The sequence below is a fragment of the Typopeltis vanoorti genome, chromosome 15 (genome assembly GCF_054136105.1).
Source record: "Typopeltis vanoorti isolate ZY-2024b chromosome 15, IOZ_Tvanoo_1.0, whole genome shotgun sequence".
In the NCBI taxonomy this organism is placed as follows: domain Eukaryota; kingdom Metazoa; phylum Arthropoda; class Arachnida; order Uropygi; family Thelyphonidae; genus Typopeltis; species Typopeltis vanoorti.
This window is the reverse complement of record NC_143563.1, coordinates 15,558,553-15,576,989: the sequence shown is the minus strand read 5'-3', so window position 1 is coordinate 15,576,989 and position 18,437 is coordinate 15,558,553. Positions and strand designations below refer to the sequence as shown.

Here is an 18,437-nt window from a genome sequence, read left to right as displayed (position 1 = left end):
AAAACAATGGCCGATCCATTCCCCCTATTCTTTCTAACCAGGGCCTTGTTCGCACAAACGTGGAAAAGGCAGAAGCCATAGCAAAAAATTTAGAAGAGCAGTGCAAACCTTCATAATAAAAATTTGGACTACAATCACTTGTATAAAATTCACAGACAGGTCAGACACTCATTTAAACACCCCGATACCGGTGCTGACTATATTGTACCATCCCCTGATGAAATATATGATATTATTAAAAATTTAAAGAACAAAAAAGCACCTGTTACAGATGCCATAACAAATAAAGTGATCAAGCAGCTGCCCCGAAAAGCTGTAGTGCACCTGACCATAATCATAAATGCAATCTTGAGGTTTCACTATTTTCCTACCACTTGGAAACTGGCCTCAAAATTACCGTGCAATCAGTCTCATCTCCAACCTGGGTAAGGTTGCAGAGAAGGTCCTCCACTCACGACTTCGAGCTTCAGTAAATGAACTAAACATCCTTCCTAAAGAATAATTTGGTTTTCGGCAACACCGTAGTACTACCCAACAAATCCTCAGAAGAGTTGAATATATTACCACCAGCTACAACTAGCATCAATGCACTGGAGCTATTTTTCTTGATTTATCCAAAGCATTTGATAAAATATGGCACTTCGGATTGCTACATAAACTTATCTTAGCCGGTATCTCACTGAAAATGATCTAGTTAGATCATATCAGAATAGAAGCATGCAAGTCAAGATTAATGGTACTACTTCATCCCAACGCTGTATTTTGGCCGGTGTACCGCAGGCATCCCTACTGACTCCATTACTGTTCTCTATATATATGTCAGACATTCCGCTCATTCATCATGGCCCTATATGCGGATGATACAGCATTATTAGCCAGATCTCCTCGGCAACACCTTGTTACTAAAAAGCTTCAAGAAAACCTTCTAAAGTTAGAGAAATAGTTCTCCAAATGGAGACTACAAGTAAATCCCCAAAAGAGCTCAGCCATTCTCTTCACGAAAAGATCGATATCTCCTGCAGGAGACGTCTTACTATTCAATACTAAAATCCCTTGGCAGACAGAAACAAAATACTTTGGTGTCGTGCTCGAAAAAAAATTAACTTTTAACCAGCACATCAAGACTACGTGTGCGAAGGCATCTAAAGCCATTGCCCAGATCTAACCCCTAATCAATAGGAACAGCAACCTAAACATCAGAATCAAACTGCTTTTATACCAGCTGACGATTCGTTCCATAGTCACTTACCCATCTCCAGCCTGGAGCCATACTCCCAACACTAATCTTCAAACTGCAACGTGTACAAAATAAGTGCTCTTACGAATGATTCTAAATTAATTTGTGCGTTGTAATGTGTATCAATGATACCGATTTAATTTAGTGTATATAAATATGATACGATAGATATGCAGGAAATTTGAGAAATAATAAACATACTAATGCTAACATGGATTTGTAGATGTAGATTGATTATTTCGCTAATTATTCAATTTACTATGAGACTTTCATCTGATCTGAGATGTTAACTTTTTTGTTCGATTATATTGATATGCTGTACAATGTTTCGATGAAGATGGGATCAACTGTTATTGGAGTATCCTGTACAAAATTAGGAAAACGCCTATGCCGTCTGATACTGTAGTAAACAATAATAGGGACTTAAAGTATTGTGGTGAATGTTGAACACATACGAGTAATTCGAAGATGGCAGTTTTCATGTTGAATGCCATACTCCTGGGCAAAGCTCGCATGATCTGTGTTTCGGGGGGTAGGGGGAGAATTCCACGCTCCAGTTGCAGAAATTTCCACGGATAAACCACAGAGTAAATAAACAGATTATTATTATTATTCTGATAAACAACAACAAAACAATAACAGAGTACTATTCACAGGAGAGGATTCTACGCAACAGTTGCGTGATATTTTCGGCAAATTTCCATTACCAGAAGTTGTCGCGACAAATTTGAAATGTCAAAGAATTAATAAATTGTCTATAATGTATAGACAACGGATCCAGATTCCATTGTTGCAATAACAAATGACATCACTATACAAGGATGTTGTTGCCAATCTCATCTTTTTCATACTTGTTTGTTTCCATTGTCAATTTCCATACCTGTTTTTTTCTATCGAGCATTTCCATACTCGTTTGTTCATTATCGTTTAAGATTTCTTGAAATTTTTATGCAATTAAACTCTTTCTTTCCGTTGTTCCTCTTGAACTAAATTTTCACACTAAGAAATCCATTTAAATTATAATAATCCAGACATTGTTTTCTGTGTTGTCAGGAAATACTCATTGGCCGGTCTCGTACGGAGGTGGCATGGTTTTTCACCTCAAAAACCAGATAACACTACCACGAGCAACTTTATCCTGCATTCTTTCCATATCATTTTTTCATTCTTCTTTTCGTTTTTCAATCCAGTGATTCACTGGCTGTATTTTACATTTTTTTTTTTTTTCTGATTTGTGAGCTTCTAACGTTACACCTTCAATTTTTCTTCATGTTTTCATCTCATTGATTCCTTTATTTTTTATTTTATTTTTTATTTTTTGTAGTTCCTGCACGTGTTTTTGATGCATAAGTTCGTACTCTGACATGCAGTATGTTAGTTCTTTTAATTCTAAACAAAAACAAAAATTGATAATTGTAGGGACCAACCTTCGTTTATGATTTATGAACAGATGTAAAATCAAAAATAAATACCGTACAAACAAAAATGTACGCAGATTTCGAAATGTTTAAATACAAAATCACGCTGCGATGAAATTAATATTAAAATTATTAAAGCCAATTAATTCTATAATTAAATATAGCAATTGAAATCGATATAATGATAATAGATCAACTAGATAACATAAGGAATAAATAATATTCGTTGCATTATGGAATATATAAGGATAATATAAAATTGCTGAAGATATCAATAGGAAAAAATGAATGACAGATTTATTTCCTGAAAGATAGAAAAACTTTGGGGGTAATAACTTCGATAAATATCAATTTCCCCACACTTTTTTTAAAATGCCTTTTAAGCTACTAAATTACAACGTGCCTACAATAAGATCACCCCTTTTAACATTTATCAATAATTTAAAAAAAAAAAACAGACAGTTTTTCAAATTCGAATTCACTTACTTCAAATGGGTGTCTGACCAACGAGTCCAATTACCCTAGCGGAAGCACGTTTTCTTTGGTGCAATCCACTCGCGTTTACATGAGGCATGTGAGTTGTCTTCCGTTCAACTGTGGCTTATATTCGAGATAAGGGAGCTGACCTTAACCTAGACGAACGCCTTGGGCTAAACCACATTGCTATAAACTGCTATAAAAACCAATCGCTTCCGTCAGCTCAATGGTAATGCAATTGGTGTAATGGAAGAAGTTGTGGGTTTCTTATACCATAATGTGGTGAGGCGAGTAAGGAGAAGGGAGGGGGGGGGGAGAGAATACCCGTGGAGACGTTACCTGTGGTTCGGGGTCACTTCCCTTCCCCAGTTTGTCTGGGTTTCTGAGCACCGGCAGCCTGCAAGGAATAACAGCTTTTTTTCCAAACAGGTTTTGAGTATATTATTTCACAGCAGTGATGGTAGAGTGTGTCAGGAGAGATAGAGATTACGTCACTGGTTGTCATGGAAACAAGTGGATCCTAAATTAAGTTCAGAGATAGATTTCTGTGTGAAGAATTGTCCCAGACACATAATTGGAGAGAATAGATTCATTCAGAGGAGGAAGATGTTTTATAATTAAATAAATAAACTTATTATTTATTTTCATGCTTCGTCCCATCATTACCCTCCGCAAAAAAGTGGTATTATTTCCTCCTTAGCACACCGGGCCAAATCTTTACTAATAGAAGAAACAGAAATTGAAAATGAACTCCATTTTCTTGAAAAGACTTTTATCAATAATGGTTTCTCTCCTAATAAGATTGAAAATTTCTTTCCCTCCGTCACTCAACTGCTTCTGAAGATCCCTCTTCCCCCCAGAGCGTTTACTTCTTTGCTTTACATCAGCTCTCTTTCACCAAAACTAACTCAATTCTCGAGAAATTTAACTTCAGAACCTGCTTCACTAAGCTCCCAAAACTTCGCTCCATACTTAGTAAACCTAAAGAGAAACATTTTCCCATTCAGTTTCCAGGAGTCGACAATATTTTATGTGATTGTGGAAAGCCATACTACGGCCAAACTGCTAAATGCATCCCTCTTCGTCTCTGAAAGAACACCGTTCTTTCAGAGATAGATTTCTGTGTGAAGAAGCTAAGAAGAAGCTAAGATTTCTAATACCTGTTTTTTTCTATCGAGCATTTCCATACTCGTTTGTTCATTATCGTTTAAGATTTCTAAAGTTAAAAATCAAGGTATAGAAATCTCCCGAAATAACAAAATAAATACACTATTATTTGCAGATGATCAGGTAATAATATCAGATAAGAAAGATAATTTACAAAGAGCAATATATAATTTAAACATTATAGTCGAACAGTTTGGAATGAAAATTTCAATAGATGAAACTAAAACAATGGCATTTTGTGGACAAACTCCAGTTAGAAGCAAAATAGTTATTAATAATAAAATAATAGAACAGATAAATACTTTCAGTTATCTTGGGTGTGAAATATCATATGAAGGAGAAAAAGATATAAAATTAAAAACTTCAAAATTTTTACATATTATAGGCCTGATAAATAGAACACTCAACCCAAATATAGTACAAAAAGAAACACGGTTGAAAATATACAATACTTTAGCAGTGCCCACATTATTATATGGCAGTGAAATTTGAGCAATAAACAAACAAGATAAACAAAGAATAAAAACAAGTGAAATGAGATTGATGAGAAGAACTGCAAAATACATATTATTAGATCAAAAAAGGAACGAAGACATTTTGAAAGAACTAAAAACAAAATCAATAGAAGAAAAACTAAACAATTATAAACAAAAATGGATTGAGCATGTAAACCGAATGGCCAACACCTAACAATTGTCATAATAAAAGTCTTTGTCACTATGAAAATTAATTTAAAAAATATTATTTTACTATAGGTATAAGTAGTGAATTTTTACATCTGTTTCTTCGGATCCGCCCTATCGAGGTTCGAACCCTTGGAAGCCACCGAATAGAAAAAGTTAAGGCCTCTCATGTAGCATTTATGACAACTTATTTTTTTTCTTTTTCCTAAAAGTTTGTAAATTCCAAGCTTCCTGGCAAAGGTTGGTCGATTGGTAGAGCCTCTGCTACTAATGGCTCAGTTAAGTAAGTTTGAGCGCGGTTAGTAGTTGGATAGGGCCCAATCGTTCGATGCTGTTGGCACACTCTCCCTCGATGAGTCTTTGGACTCCCTGGAGGTGTCAAATAATAATTAATTGTAAATAATATATATATATATATATGTATGTGTGTGTGTGTGTGTATACAGCGGTTTCAAATTCATCTTTATTGCTGGTTTCAAGTTTACGATCAGGGAGTTACTAAACGTTAATTATTATTATTTTATTTATTTATTTTTTGAAAAAAAAAGTTCAGAGAAATAAGCTGCAGTTCAAGTATTACAAAGAATGATTTTAGTTTATATAATTTTTGTACCAAAATGCAGACGTTAATTTTTGCCTATATGGCTATTAATGAAACTTTTAGCGCGATTGTATATTATTATTTTTTTTTTTATTACGTGTCACCACTAAGGACTCACCGCAAGAGGACACTCTACTTCACTCCACTACACACGCATTTGTCTCTCATACTATTTAATTATCCTACTACATCAACGCCATCTACTGCCCATCACTACCATCAACAATATTTTTTTATCTGTAAATTGCGTGTCTTTCTTCTGAAGGTCAATTTGTTTGTACGCGATATAAAAACCCTGCAAACTTCCTATGAAAAAACCCACATAACGATTCATCTCGGGATATTAATATTAAGGATGATATTAATATTATATACAATAGTATGTATAAGGAAATGAATTTATATTAAAAAAAATATAACACTGAACTAAATGAAGTGAATTTTATTATTATTTTTTTTATTTAATTATTAATATGATTATTTTATTTATTTATTTATTTGTATAATGGAATTTGCACTGGTCTGTTTTCTCTTTTCGGGTATATGTACAAGCCTTGCCATTTATTTTATTTGCGTCTAACTGCAATCAATTTCTTTGATTACGTATTAAGTAATACAAAAGTATATGAGTAAATGAGTGTTGACGCGTGATCTAGAAAGAAAAAAAAACGCCCAATGTGCTGTACATTTACTCTTTTATGTGATTTATTTATTTACGTTATAAGTACGGATGCTGCTACTGTGCCAAATTGTGTCTGGGACATCGATGCATCTCACTAGGGAGTATATAGAACTAAAGGTCACAACTTTGACAAAAAAGCAACACCACACATTTCAGTATAATAAATGGGCTATGAGAACAAGCATAAAAAATAATAAAAACCTCTGGTTTTTCTGACATTTTTGCTTCAAACGCTGTTGTGTTTATTTCACTCACCCTGCATTCTGTTTGCAAGTGGGCTGATGTAAACCAAAATGGAAACAGATGAAATTTTTTTTTAATCAATATTATAAATTATTTAAAATAAAGAGCCAATAGGCTTCGTTTCGGCGATGTAAGACATTATTTAAATTAAAGGGATATTAAATCCCACATTGTTTTAAAACCGAATAAGACGAGTTTCTTATTCGGTCTGTGAGTCTTATTCATCAGTGAGTCTAGCTACTCACTGATGAGATCTCAATAAAGATCGAAACCGAGCTGGGTAGTGACCTCCCACCATAATCTATAACATGATACATCTCCTAGGAGATGGGCTTTACATTATGGAAAATACTAAGAATAGCGATCAGAACTTTTTCCACCTTTGCTACGAGTTGCCCTAGTTTGTAGTACGTGCCCTAGCTTACTCTAGTAGTCGCCAATACTTTTATAGTTATTATATTCGGCATGAAACTCTTTGATTCCGATCTTCGAGTTTCGGTTTTAAAACAGTGTGGGATTTAATATCCCCTTAATTTAAATAATATATTATAAATTTTATCAAAGTATATCCTGGCAGAGTGAACTGTAGGCTGATAGGCCTACAAACAGAACTCTGAAGTTCATCATGGGCATAGATTTTATGAAACGCATTTAGAAAACGTCTTATGACCAGGGTGGCTCATGCATAGGCACTACGGAACTGCAGCACCCCTAATTTTTCTCGATATATAAATATATTTATTAATTTATTTATATTTGCTTGTAATATTTAATTTTATCATCAACAATCCCATACAATTCTCTAATTTTGTATAAAAAATAATAAAAATCCATCGTGTAGCACTTAGGAGGGCGAAGGACGCTAGCAGCACTGTGTTTACCACAGTGCCATATTGCTAGTATTTGCTAAGCGCGCAACCATATGCACGTCATAGTGAGATGCGAGCTATTAGCGTAATGCGGCACTGTCCGTTGCGCATTTCCACTGTTGTTTATATGCAGTTTGCGTCAGTAGTAGAGTGTTCGTATTGCTGGTCGTGTTTACTCCGTCTCTTTAAATATTTGGACATTAAAATTAAAGGATTTAATTGTAGTGTTCAAAAATTGTAAATCCATTCCTTTAATTACAATTAAAGAATGGATTTTATTTTTCAGTCATTTTGAATTATACCAAACTGTATAATTTTATCGATAATAAACAATATTTTTTTTCATGTTTATTTATTTATTTTTAATTTTTACCATAATTTTGATATTTTATCCAAACAAGTATACACTGTACTTACACTGTGCATGTATAATTCGAAAGTTGCAGTACCCACACGATTTCAAGTCACGAGCCGCCATTGCTTATGACATTGTAAACAGAAAAGTTTACATAAAAGTGATTAGATAAAAGTTAAGTAAACAATGATAATCACAATAATTGAGAGAGAGCTGGTGTGATTTTTGATTTAGCGGGTTTCGCAGAAAAAAGAACATAATATGACGTCAGAACGTTGTGAATCAGGCAATGATGGAGGTGACTTTATCTCGCATTTATCTTCTGACGCTATATAAAAGCTGTGCAAGCCTGTCCGTCCTTCCTTTTTTATACATGGATTTGTTTACTTGGCTGTGTGAATTAAGCGAATCAGAACAACGATACTATCAACTGAACCCTCATGATATCGCCAATGCGATTGTGCATCTCAAACAACAGTATTCCAGAAATGCCATAAACGCAGGTAATTCATTAGTGGATTTCTCCCAACCAGCTAACAGATGTGCCTACCTATACAGATATAGCCAGTGTCATGTTTCCCATCTATCGGTCCATATCCAGCGTGCCATACCATGCATCTTGAACAACACACCAATAGACAAATATCAGCTAAACATTTGTTCTCTTGGTGGAGGTCCAGGTGTCGATCTCTTTGCCTTTAAAAAGTGGCCCAGCCACTGTCGTGTGACTTCGATAGAATTGATGATGGTGGATATCTGCAGAGAATGGAACGTTACGTTTCAAAATGTATTGCGTACATTGAACCAGTGCGACGTGTATCAAACCTGCGACGGATCTTACGTAGGAGCTGATCTTCTACAACCTTTGACAATGCAAGTGAGGAGTTTCCTAAGAAGTGCAGATATTGTCTCTATTGTCAAATTTCTGTCAGTCCTTGAAGGAAAACAAGAATCCGTTAGTAATTTGTTACAGGTACTGGTGCATTTAGTCAATTCTTTTTCATGATTAAGAAACTTTACACTAATGAATAAAAATAATTATGATAATAGGCAATATAACATTCGAATATCTGATGCAATATTCCCTCCCAAAGACGTGGCTTATGGTGGTAACGCGTGTTGATGTTACTAATTCATGTTCTTATATCCTAGAATGTTCTTTCTTGTGGTTATATATTAATTGCATTAATATCATTTATGTTCTAGGTATTTATCAGAACTTTAGAGACCCCCCCCCCCTTCTCGTGTGCGTGCGTGCGTGTGTGTGTACTACACACACACGCGCACGCACGCACGCGCGCGCGCGCACACACACACACACACGCACGCACGCACGCACGCACATTCAGCTGATCGTCAACACTGTTTCCCATTGAAAATATGGGCAAAAAGTTATAAATTATTTATAATTTTTAGAGGAACCTGTGGCATAGTAGAATAAATAATATGGAAACACGTAAAAAACCGCAGTGATATTTTTAATTTTTTTTTTTTTTGTATTTTAATAGGTGATTCAACAAACGTTTTGCTTGTATTCCATTCCTATTACTGTAACAGACACTGAAGAGGTACCATTAATTTTAGTACGAAATATTTGTCCTTTTACTAATTAAAAATATCACTGTGGTTTTTTACGTGTTTCCTTATTATTTATGGAAAATTATACATTAAAATCTTGTCTGTATCGGTGTCCTAAACATGTCAGTTCACACATCACCCATCGCAAAACAGATGAAACTCAGAAAGCAAAAACAGCAAGAGAAATGACATGTTGGCATGACAACATCCAGTTGGATTAATTGACACAATAACCAATCACAGTCACTGATTTCTGGTTGATATTGTCTCAGCGCACACCTTGCCTCGCCTTATGGGTGGTTTAAAACCACTGGAACGCTAATAATTTGATCCGCGACGTCATCTGTGCGTCTGTTCAAAGGGCTCAAAGGTGCCCGTACTTGTCAACGCACACCCTAGCTATTAACGCGAATGTGGTGCAATATTTACGGGTCAAAAAGTGTTCTGTTAACGAAGCAATAGTATATGGTGCTAATTTTAGGAATCACGTGAATCCAGGAAAGGATTTAAGGTAGTCTTTAACAGAAATAAATGCGCAAAAATATATCTGGATTATTTATACCAACAGGAGAAAAATCTCGCTTGCCCGTGCCAGAGATCTAACTCTGGAAACAGTAGAAGAAAGGCTTATAAAAAGTTCCTCTAGTTGACGAGTAGAACTGAACTTAAGTCTATCTCAAATAGACAAAGTTTATCCTGACGCGAGGATGCAAAGGTCACTTCCAAAGAGCTACACGGGTCTACTTGAAGAAGTAACACATGGATATTTCTGATAACCTTTACACAGAAGATGATTTTTCTCTCTCGGTGTTGAGACCATTACTTCTTAGTTATAGGAGGCAGAAGTAACTTGAAGTAATTGGATTATCTAACTTGATTTAACTCCATTATTAATGCTCTGCAGTTTTAACGAAGTTTAACGATGGGTTCGTGATAATTTTTTGACAGTGACAAAGCTTATTATCCTCCTTACATATTCATGATATTTACAAATATACAACTGGAGTATTACCATCGCATTTTTGTTCACTACAAATATTCAGTACACAATATTAAATAAATAAATAAATAATAATAATAATAATAATTATTATTATTATTATTATATTCACATAATTGATACACAGTCAAAACAAGATATCATATAAATAATAATATCACTGGTGATACAGAACAATTCAGATTCTACCCAAGAATCTAAGAATAATCCGTCAGGTAGCGTCGTAAAATATGGACTGTTCCAAGTAATGCTGTTTTTTGTAGGTCATATGAGGTCACTTCATTGATTTTTAATTGCTGTAAATAGTTGGACAGCTTCTTTGAAGTTGCACCAAGTGCACCGATAACTATTGGAATGATTTTGGTGTGTTTAAGCAACAGTCGGCCAACTTCGATTGCCAGATCTCGATATTTAGCAATTTTTTTCCAGTTCTTTGTTGTTAACGTTGTTATCACTGGGTGCTGCGATACCGATAATCCAAACTTGTCGATGTTCGATAATTGTGATGTCAGGTCAATGGTGTTCAAAATGCTGATCAGTTTGTATTCTAAAGTCCCAGAGAATTTTTGCTGTTTCGCTTTCCAATACAGTCTCTATTTTATTCTGCCACCAGTTATCAGAAGTAGGAAAGCCATATTTTTTGCATACATGCCAATGAATTATTTTGGCCACTTGATCATGGCGGTATTTATAGTCAGTTTGAGCTATTTTGCTGTAGGCGCTGATTGGATGTTCTACAGTCTCATCTTTCTGATCGCATAATCTGCATTTGCTGTTATTATTGATGTTAAAAATTTTTGTTTTGATTGCAGTAATTTGTAACGCCTGTTCTTGAGCTGCTAGAATAAATCCTTCTGTTTTTCTTTTTTAATGTATCCGTGTTGAAGCCATTGCCACGTTTTGTTCACGTCAATTTTGTCCTCAGTATTTCGAAGAAATTGGCGATGCAAGGGTTTATTTTTCCAGCGCACATATCGGATATTTTGTTGTTCTTTTTTGTAATCGGATTTGTTTCCTGTTGCTTTTAGAAGGCCCTCTTGTGTAATTGCTTGAAGCATTGGCTCAGAGCTATTGTCGATGTAATTTCTTAAACCAATTTCTTCTTCCTCCACAGTCTGTCTCACTTGCAGCAGACCCCGTCTACCTATTCTCCTCGGTAGGTACAACCGGTGAACATCACTTCGTGGATGTAATGCATGATGCATAGTTATTAGTTTTTCTAGTTTTGCGGTCTAGTTTGTCCAGGTCTTCTTTTGTCCAATTTATTATGCCAGTTATGTATCGAATCACTGGTATAGCCCAAGATTTCATTGTTCTAGTTGTGTTTAATCCATTTAGTTTTGTTTTCAGAATATTTCTAACTCTTTTGATGTATTCTGATGCTGCCTATTGTTTAACTTTCGAGTGGAGAATAACATTGGCTTCTAATATTCCTAAGTATTTATAGTGTTCGTCAGCTGAAATTGCTTTTATATATTTCTCTTGATCAAAATTAAAATTGCTTTAATTGCCATTAATTTTTCCTCCTTTAATAGATAAAATTGCGCATTTATCTAAACCAAATTCCATTTTGATGTCCTGACTGAAAATACGAAATGTGTTCAATAAAGAATCTATTTGCTGGGCCGATTTTCCATATAGCTTCAAGTCATCCATATACAACAGATGGGAAATTTTAATATTACATTTAGGAATTTCATATCCAAGTTTTGTTTTCTTCAGAACCATAGACAAAGGTATCAAAGAAATGTTGAAGAGCAATGGTGACAAGGAATCACCTTGGAAAATTCCACGTTTAATGCTGATATCTCCAAATCGTTCATGATTTCATAGCAGTAGCCAGACATGAACATATGTTTTTGTTAATTCCAAATATTTGTAGTGATTTTAGGATCCAGGAGTGTGGGAGGGAATCGAATGCTTTCTTGTAGTCTATCCATGCATGTTTAAATTAGTTTTTCGTCTTTTTGAGTTTCTGAGAATCGTTTTATTAATAAGGTCATTTTATCATGTTAATTATTTTATTATTATTATTATTATTATTATTATTATTATTATTGTTGAGAGGGCGCTGTGTAGGCATACGAACGGTCGCATGGTTGTATCGCTGGTCCCATTTTTATAGTTTTAATGTGGTTCTAACTCCTGTTTTTAATTTAAAAGTGTCATAAAGTAACTCTACTTGTCACGGTGAAGACAGTGACATATAATTCATCCAAATCGGCCAACTGGAATCCAAAATCTGAGTGTGTTAAAAATTGAAGCGTACACCGCGGTTGCTAACGGGTATAGAACAAAGGACGTCGCCATCTTTGCTGCTGTCCAAAGGAAGAAAGGTGAGTCATGAAGTGCAACAAGTGCCAGAAGGAATTATCGTCCGACGGATGTTATATAATCTGCAGGAAATGCCATAGGAATCTTCACTTTACATGTTCCGGACTTTCAGAAACAACCTGGCAACGCAAATCCAATGCCAAACGAGAAGAATGGAAGTCTGTAAATTTATTACTAGAAAAAGGTTTAGAAAATATAAAAGCCAGCTTGGTAGATCTTGTCCAAGAACTATTTAATAAACAGAATAAAGAAATAACAAATAAAAAAAAATTAGCGAATATGAAGAGTCTGTTAAATTTAATAATTCAAAAGTCGGTAAAAGACATTAAAACCAGCATTAACACACTAACTGACAGGCAGCACAAATTGATAAAAGACACATCGGAACTCCGTCAAGAATTTAATTCCCTGAAACTACAATACGAAGTTTTAAACCAACAACAACATAAAGAAGACCTTGTCATAAACGGTCTTCCAGAAACTGAATCCACAGAAAATCTAAAAAAATTAGCTAACGCCTTTTTATTCCCGTATACGGGAGTAGGCGAGGCCATTTAGCCCTATCTAACTTTTGGAGACTGAGTGGGCAGTTCAATTTCCACTGGTACCAATCAGAGATTGATGGCCCAAGGCTATCACTAATTAAGTGGTACACAGTGAAGAGAGACGGCTAAAATGTGCCGCCATCTCGTGGTCCCTAACCATAAAACAATATATTTAATGTCTGAAATAATGTGGGTTCTACAGTCGATTTTCTTGAGTTTACGGGACGAAAAACCCGAGTTTCCGGGAGGAAAAACCCGCTTGCCTGTGCCAAAGATCGACTAACTCGGGAACCGGTCGAAAAAAGGCTTAGAAAAATTTCCTCTAGTCGCCGACTAGACTCGAAACCAAGTCTTCCTTCTTGCGGCCTAGCGCCGTGGTGTGCAAACGCCACATCCACTGAGCTACATAGGCTACTCCACAGAAAATCTCATTCATCAAAAAAAAAAAAAAAAAAAAAAAAATATTTTAAATGTAAATCATGAGTTTACATTGTATGTTTGTGAGAATAAGGAAATATAATATTTAGATTGCATATGTGTAAATACTGTTGTATAATCACACCTTTTCAAATTTGAAAATAAAAAAAAAATAGTAAACTACAACATGTAATATTGTAGTTTACTATTATACAACTCATGTAACTCTGAACAATATAATTGTAAATTATTATTATGATTGTTATATATAAAAAAATATTATTATATCGAAATTTGAAAGAATATTTAATTTATAACTTCTAAGAATATTTTTGAGATTACTTTTTTCCTTATTTATTTATCTGCATAATGAAATACACATTAAATGTCGTTTGCTTAGATAAAAAATGCGGTACTTTACGTTATTCACTCAACTATATTCTAGCACCCTGGTGGCAAATATTTCAAAATCGTTCAACTGAAACATATTTTAAAAGTAAAACAACCATCCATGAAGTCACTGCTATTCATTTAATAATATTATATAAATATGCATAAATACTGTATTATTAATAATAATAATTTATTTTTATTAATTAATTAAGAACAACAACAAAGTTAGTTATGAAGATATAGCAATCACCGAAGTAATAAAGAACTGTACATTATGATTTATGTCACTTTTTGCAAACAAAACTTTACAAGATTTTTTTTTTTTTTTCAGAATGTATTCCATATTATAAGACCAGGAACTTTCGTCTTCTTCTGCGATAGTGCAGCTGGTTCCTCATTCCCTTGCATTGAAGAAGAAGCCAGAAGATATGGAATGGTGCTCATATATCGTCCTGAGCAAACATCCACGTACTTAATTCCAAATTCTCTCAATGTTTCTGAGACATTAAATCGAATTACACAAATTCTGTGTGTTCGTAATGTACCTATATTTACCAGTAAAGTATTTGTAGCTATCTGGATTAAACCAAGACATGAGATAAATATCAGCTTAACAAATGGAATTTGGTTGCGTTCTTTGGGACTTCCAAGGCAACAAAATTGTGCTTTTGACAGATACCTGTATGATATTGCAGGCATGTTTTTGCCTCCGAATAGCATATTATTCATTCCATAATTTATCCGATTCAAGTTGTTCGAAATAATAACATGTTTGATGTTAAACAAAATTATTATTTTTTTTAATTTCGTTAGAAAATTTAAAAAAATGGCATTACAGATTTTCAAAAAAATTGAGACGATGACGAGAAAAGAAAAATTTTTTTTTTTTAATTAATTTTATTTCTGCTATACACCAATCACTAGAAGCTGATGAGATATATTTGGTTATCACTAGCGCCTGAAGCGGTGAAAGTCAAACTTCAAAGCTATGAAAAATTTCACGGACAGCATTGATGAGGCTAATTTTGTGTTAAAATTTTCAAAGATCAATAATCTTTTTCTTTCAAAACTTATTTGGAAATTTGAATTCAGCATTATAATATCGAAATTTTAAAGAATATTTCATTTATAACTTCTAAGAATATTTTTAAGATCACGTTTTTCCTTATTTATTTATCTGCATATCTGCATAACGCACATTAAATGTCGTTTGCTTAGAAATAAAAAACGGTACTTTACGTTATTTACTCAATTCTAGCACCCTGAGCACCCTGGTGGCAAATATTTCAAAATAGTTCAGCTGAAAACATTTTTTAAAAGTAAAACAGAAACAAATAGAGCTGTTTTATGAAGTGAAACATATATTGATAACACATTTTAATATATAATTAATATAACAGAGAATCAAAAGAAAGAAAACTATAACAAAAAATCATAAAAATATTAAGAAGTCACTGCTTACATTTATTTATCAGTGAAATATAGCTCACTTCCGTGTTTTAATTTTCACTTATTAAATCTTATACATTATTTATCATTTATTTATTTAAGTTTAATTTTTTTCAAAGTGATTTTTAATTATTTATCATTTATTTATTCAATTAAGTTTAATTTTTTTTTTTTTGCTTAATATTTGTGACACCAGGATTCCTGTGTTGCATATTAGTAATGCATAGACTAAATCTGTTGATATACATATAATTTAAATACCAGTCAATGTGTGTTTCCAATATGTATCCAATTCTTTGTATTATTGAAAATAAATTGGATAAACCATTGTACAGTTTTTCTTTGAAAATAATATTTATATTGACTAGAAGTTATAATTTTTCTTACTATATATATATAACTGACTCATTTGCATAAAAATTAAAACAGCGTAGATTTAACAAAAGAGATTGATATGTTATTCACTACACTTTATTATGCTCACTGGGCTATTTTATATTTAAATGGTGAAATATGAACAGCTATTCAAAACTGCCAATTTTAGGAAAGTTTTTGGTTAGGTCTAGAAAACCATAATGTGACATACATGGCGTCCATTGGCTATATGCTCAATATCGCCTTCCTGAGACCATTCCAAGTCAGAAATAATGTCAATACCAGACTGAATCCTGTACCACAAGCATTTTCATATAATAAGTAAAGGACATAAAGAAATACACCACAAAAGAATAGAATAAAACTCAGCTGCTACATCAATCCTACTGTGAATTAACAACGTGTATCCAAGAATTGCAGTCTCCATAGCTCAGTCGGTTTTGACGATGCCTAATGGTTGACCATTAGGCAACGTCTTTAAAACCAGTCTTTAAATCCCGTCTAGGACGTGAAGAACTTCATTCAAAAACCTTCAAAAACTAGGGTTTTCATTCCTATAATAATAATAATAATAATAATAATAATAATAATAATAATAATAATAATAATAATAATAATAATACTTACTATTATAATAACGGAATTAAATCACGTAAAATATTCTTTATTCGTAGAATTTTCTCCTGAATATCACAGCCATCATCAATATAGGTACAAAGGCTAATTAAACAATAACTGTTATGTTCACAAAGCGCCGCCTAAGTAGCTAAGGTTAAATTTCCTAAATTTATTTAAAATTCTTTATTTTTATTATATATATTCATGCTTCTTATATACTGACTGAGATCCGAGAATTAGAATAAATAATGAAATTTATTAAAATACGCAACATGTTTCATCGGCGTGGCCGACTTCTTCAGGCATGATAGAACATAGAAAGACAAAAAAAAATAAAAAAATAAAAATAAAACTATAAAACCATAAATTATAAAATCGACTATAAACTACAGTTATTTTGAACTGGAGCTACAGTCCGTGTTAAAGTTCTATTGCTAGAAACCTGTGCTCGTGTGATTTCACGAGTGCGCCAATATCTGACAGCAGAGCTAAAAGAGTCAGGGAAATTATAGCTGAGGTTACTGTTTATATGAAGAGGGTCCATGACAATCTCTTTAGACTCGATTATGCGGCGTTCTACCTCGTCGTGGCAGATGTGCAGGTTTGAAGTTGTTGTCCAGTTTATCTCATGTTGGCGGCCTTCATTATTGTTAATCGAAAACAGGACATGGCTTGAGAGGGCACCATTTGTGAAGAGAGAGGCAATATGCAAGACCGCCAAACTTCTCATTTTGAAAAAAGTTGTTATCAATAATTCTTCCTACCAACTGTCTTCGGCAGAAGAAAGTATTCTTGCTAAAGGTCTTAATTTTGTCACTGCATTTTAATCAAACCAAAGAAGCTAACCTCCTTCATATAGAAGCCATTTTCACCATAAATCATGCTAGACCACCTCCAGACAACATTTCTTACTCTGAAAGAGCAGTAATTAAGTCTTTAAAAATAATAATGACATCGTGATTCTACCTGCTGACAAAGGGAATGTGACTCATCTTAGACAAGTCTGATTGCCATAATAAAATTTCGGAACTTTTAAACAGTGATACCTACTCTGAACTTAACAGTGATCCTACAAATGAGTTACACAATAAGACCAATAATTTATTAAAAACCACCTTGGAGTTACCAAGAAACATCTGTCTTTCACTTAGATCACTTCATCCTTTAATCCCTCGATTATATGATCTCCCCAAGATACACAAGGCAAACGTCCCGCTCAGACCAATAGTTGAAGGGATACACTCACCTACCTACAAGTAAATAATGTTAGATAAATACTACTACTGGGATGTAACTCAACTGCATCCTCGAAGCTTTGTAATTAGCTTATCTGAGGATGACACTGGTTATATATTTATATATATTTTATTGATTTGGTTGCTGTGTTGGATGTAGGCAGGTGTTTGGGAGGTCAAATGAACGATATAAAAGGTCTGATCAAAGTGAAATTGCCGATATATCCTGTGTTATTGCATCTGTCTTGATGGTTCATATTCCTTTTTTTTATTGTGGGCTTCTGTTTTGAGCTAATTCGAAGGCTTTTTTTTTCATAGTGGCAGCCTGTCTATGTCTTCTGAGCTTTTAATTTGTATCGGCTTTGATGTTTGTGACTTCCTTATGAATATCTTGGCATCTCTGGTCCACAAAAATTGGTAATTTGTTTTCCATTTTTGCTTTTCTTGATCGGTACAACAGATTCTGGTTGAATGGTGTTAAATATTCGGATAGAAAGATTGGTGTATTGTCTTGCTGTGTGTTCAAGTCCTTGGTAACTGGTTTTTTCTGCCTGCTGGCTTTTATGAGATTGTTTCTTGTGGACTTGCTCGTATGACGAATTATGACTGGTGCAGGTCGTGGCAAGCCTTGGTTTTTGCTCTTCCTAGTAATCCGATTTACGGTCTGAATGTCGTTAAGCTGTAGGGAGGGATATCAATTGCATGGCCTAATTTTAAAACCATGTCTCTGAGGTTTTCTGTAGGTGCAGTTTCAGGAAGAC

The 18,437-nt window shown here is 34.0% G+C and overlaps 2 protein-coding genes across 2 annotated transcripts in view; one reads left to right on the top strand and one right to left on the bottom strand.

Moving 5' to 3' along the window:
* The window catches only part of LOC150098415 (lysozyme C-1/C-2-like), a 30,991-nt gene extending 23,136 nt beyond the window's left edge, over nt 1-7,855 (bottom strand). The window contains exon 1 of the mRNA XM_090405204.1: nt 7,795-7,855. Coding sequence (XP_090261330.1) covers nt 7,795-7,855 — 61 coding nt within the window. The remainder of the gene's footprint in view (nt 1-7,794) is intronic.
* A 169-nt stretch (nt 7,856-8,024) lies between these two features.
* LOC150098414 (uncharacterized) lies at nt 8,025-15,614 on the top strand. Its single transcript, XM_090405203.1, has 2 exons — nt 8,025-8,705; nt 14,331-15,614. The coding sequence occupies exons 1-2, from the start codon at nt 8,025-8,027 to the stop codon at nt 14,733-14,735; spliced, it is 1,086 nt and encodes a 361-aa protein (XP_090261329.1). The 3' UTR covers nt 14,736-15,614.
* The last annotated feature ends 2,823 nt before the right edge of the window (nt 15,615-18,437 follow it).

Excerpts from the sequence above, each read along its gene's own strand:
- LOC150098414 (XM_090405203.1), top strand. The coding sequence starts at position 8,025 with ATGGAGGTGACTTTATCTCGCATTTATCTTCTGACGCTATATAAAAGC. Across the intron at positions 8,706-14,330 it reads CCGTTAGTAATTTGTTACAG|AATGTATTCCATATTATAAG; the intron begins GTACTGGTGCAT and ends TTTTTTTTTCAG.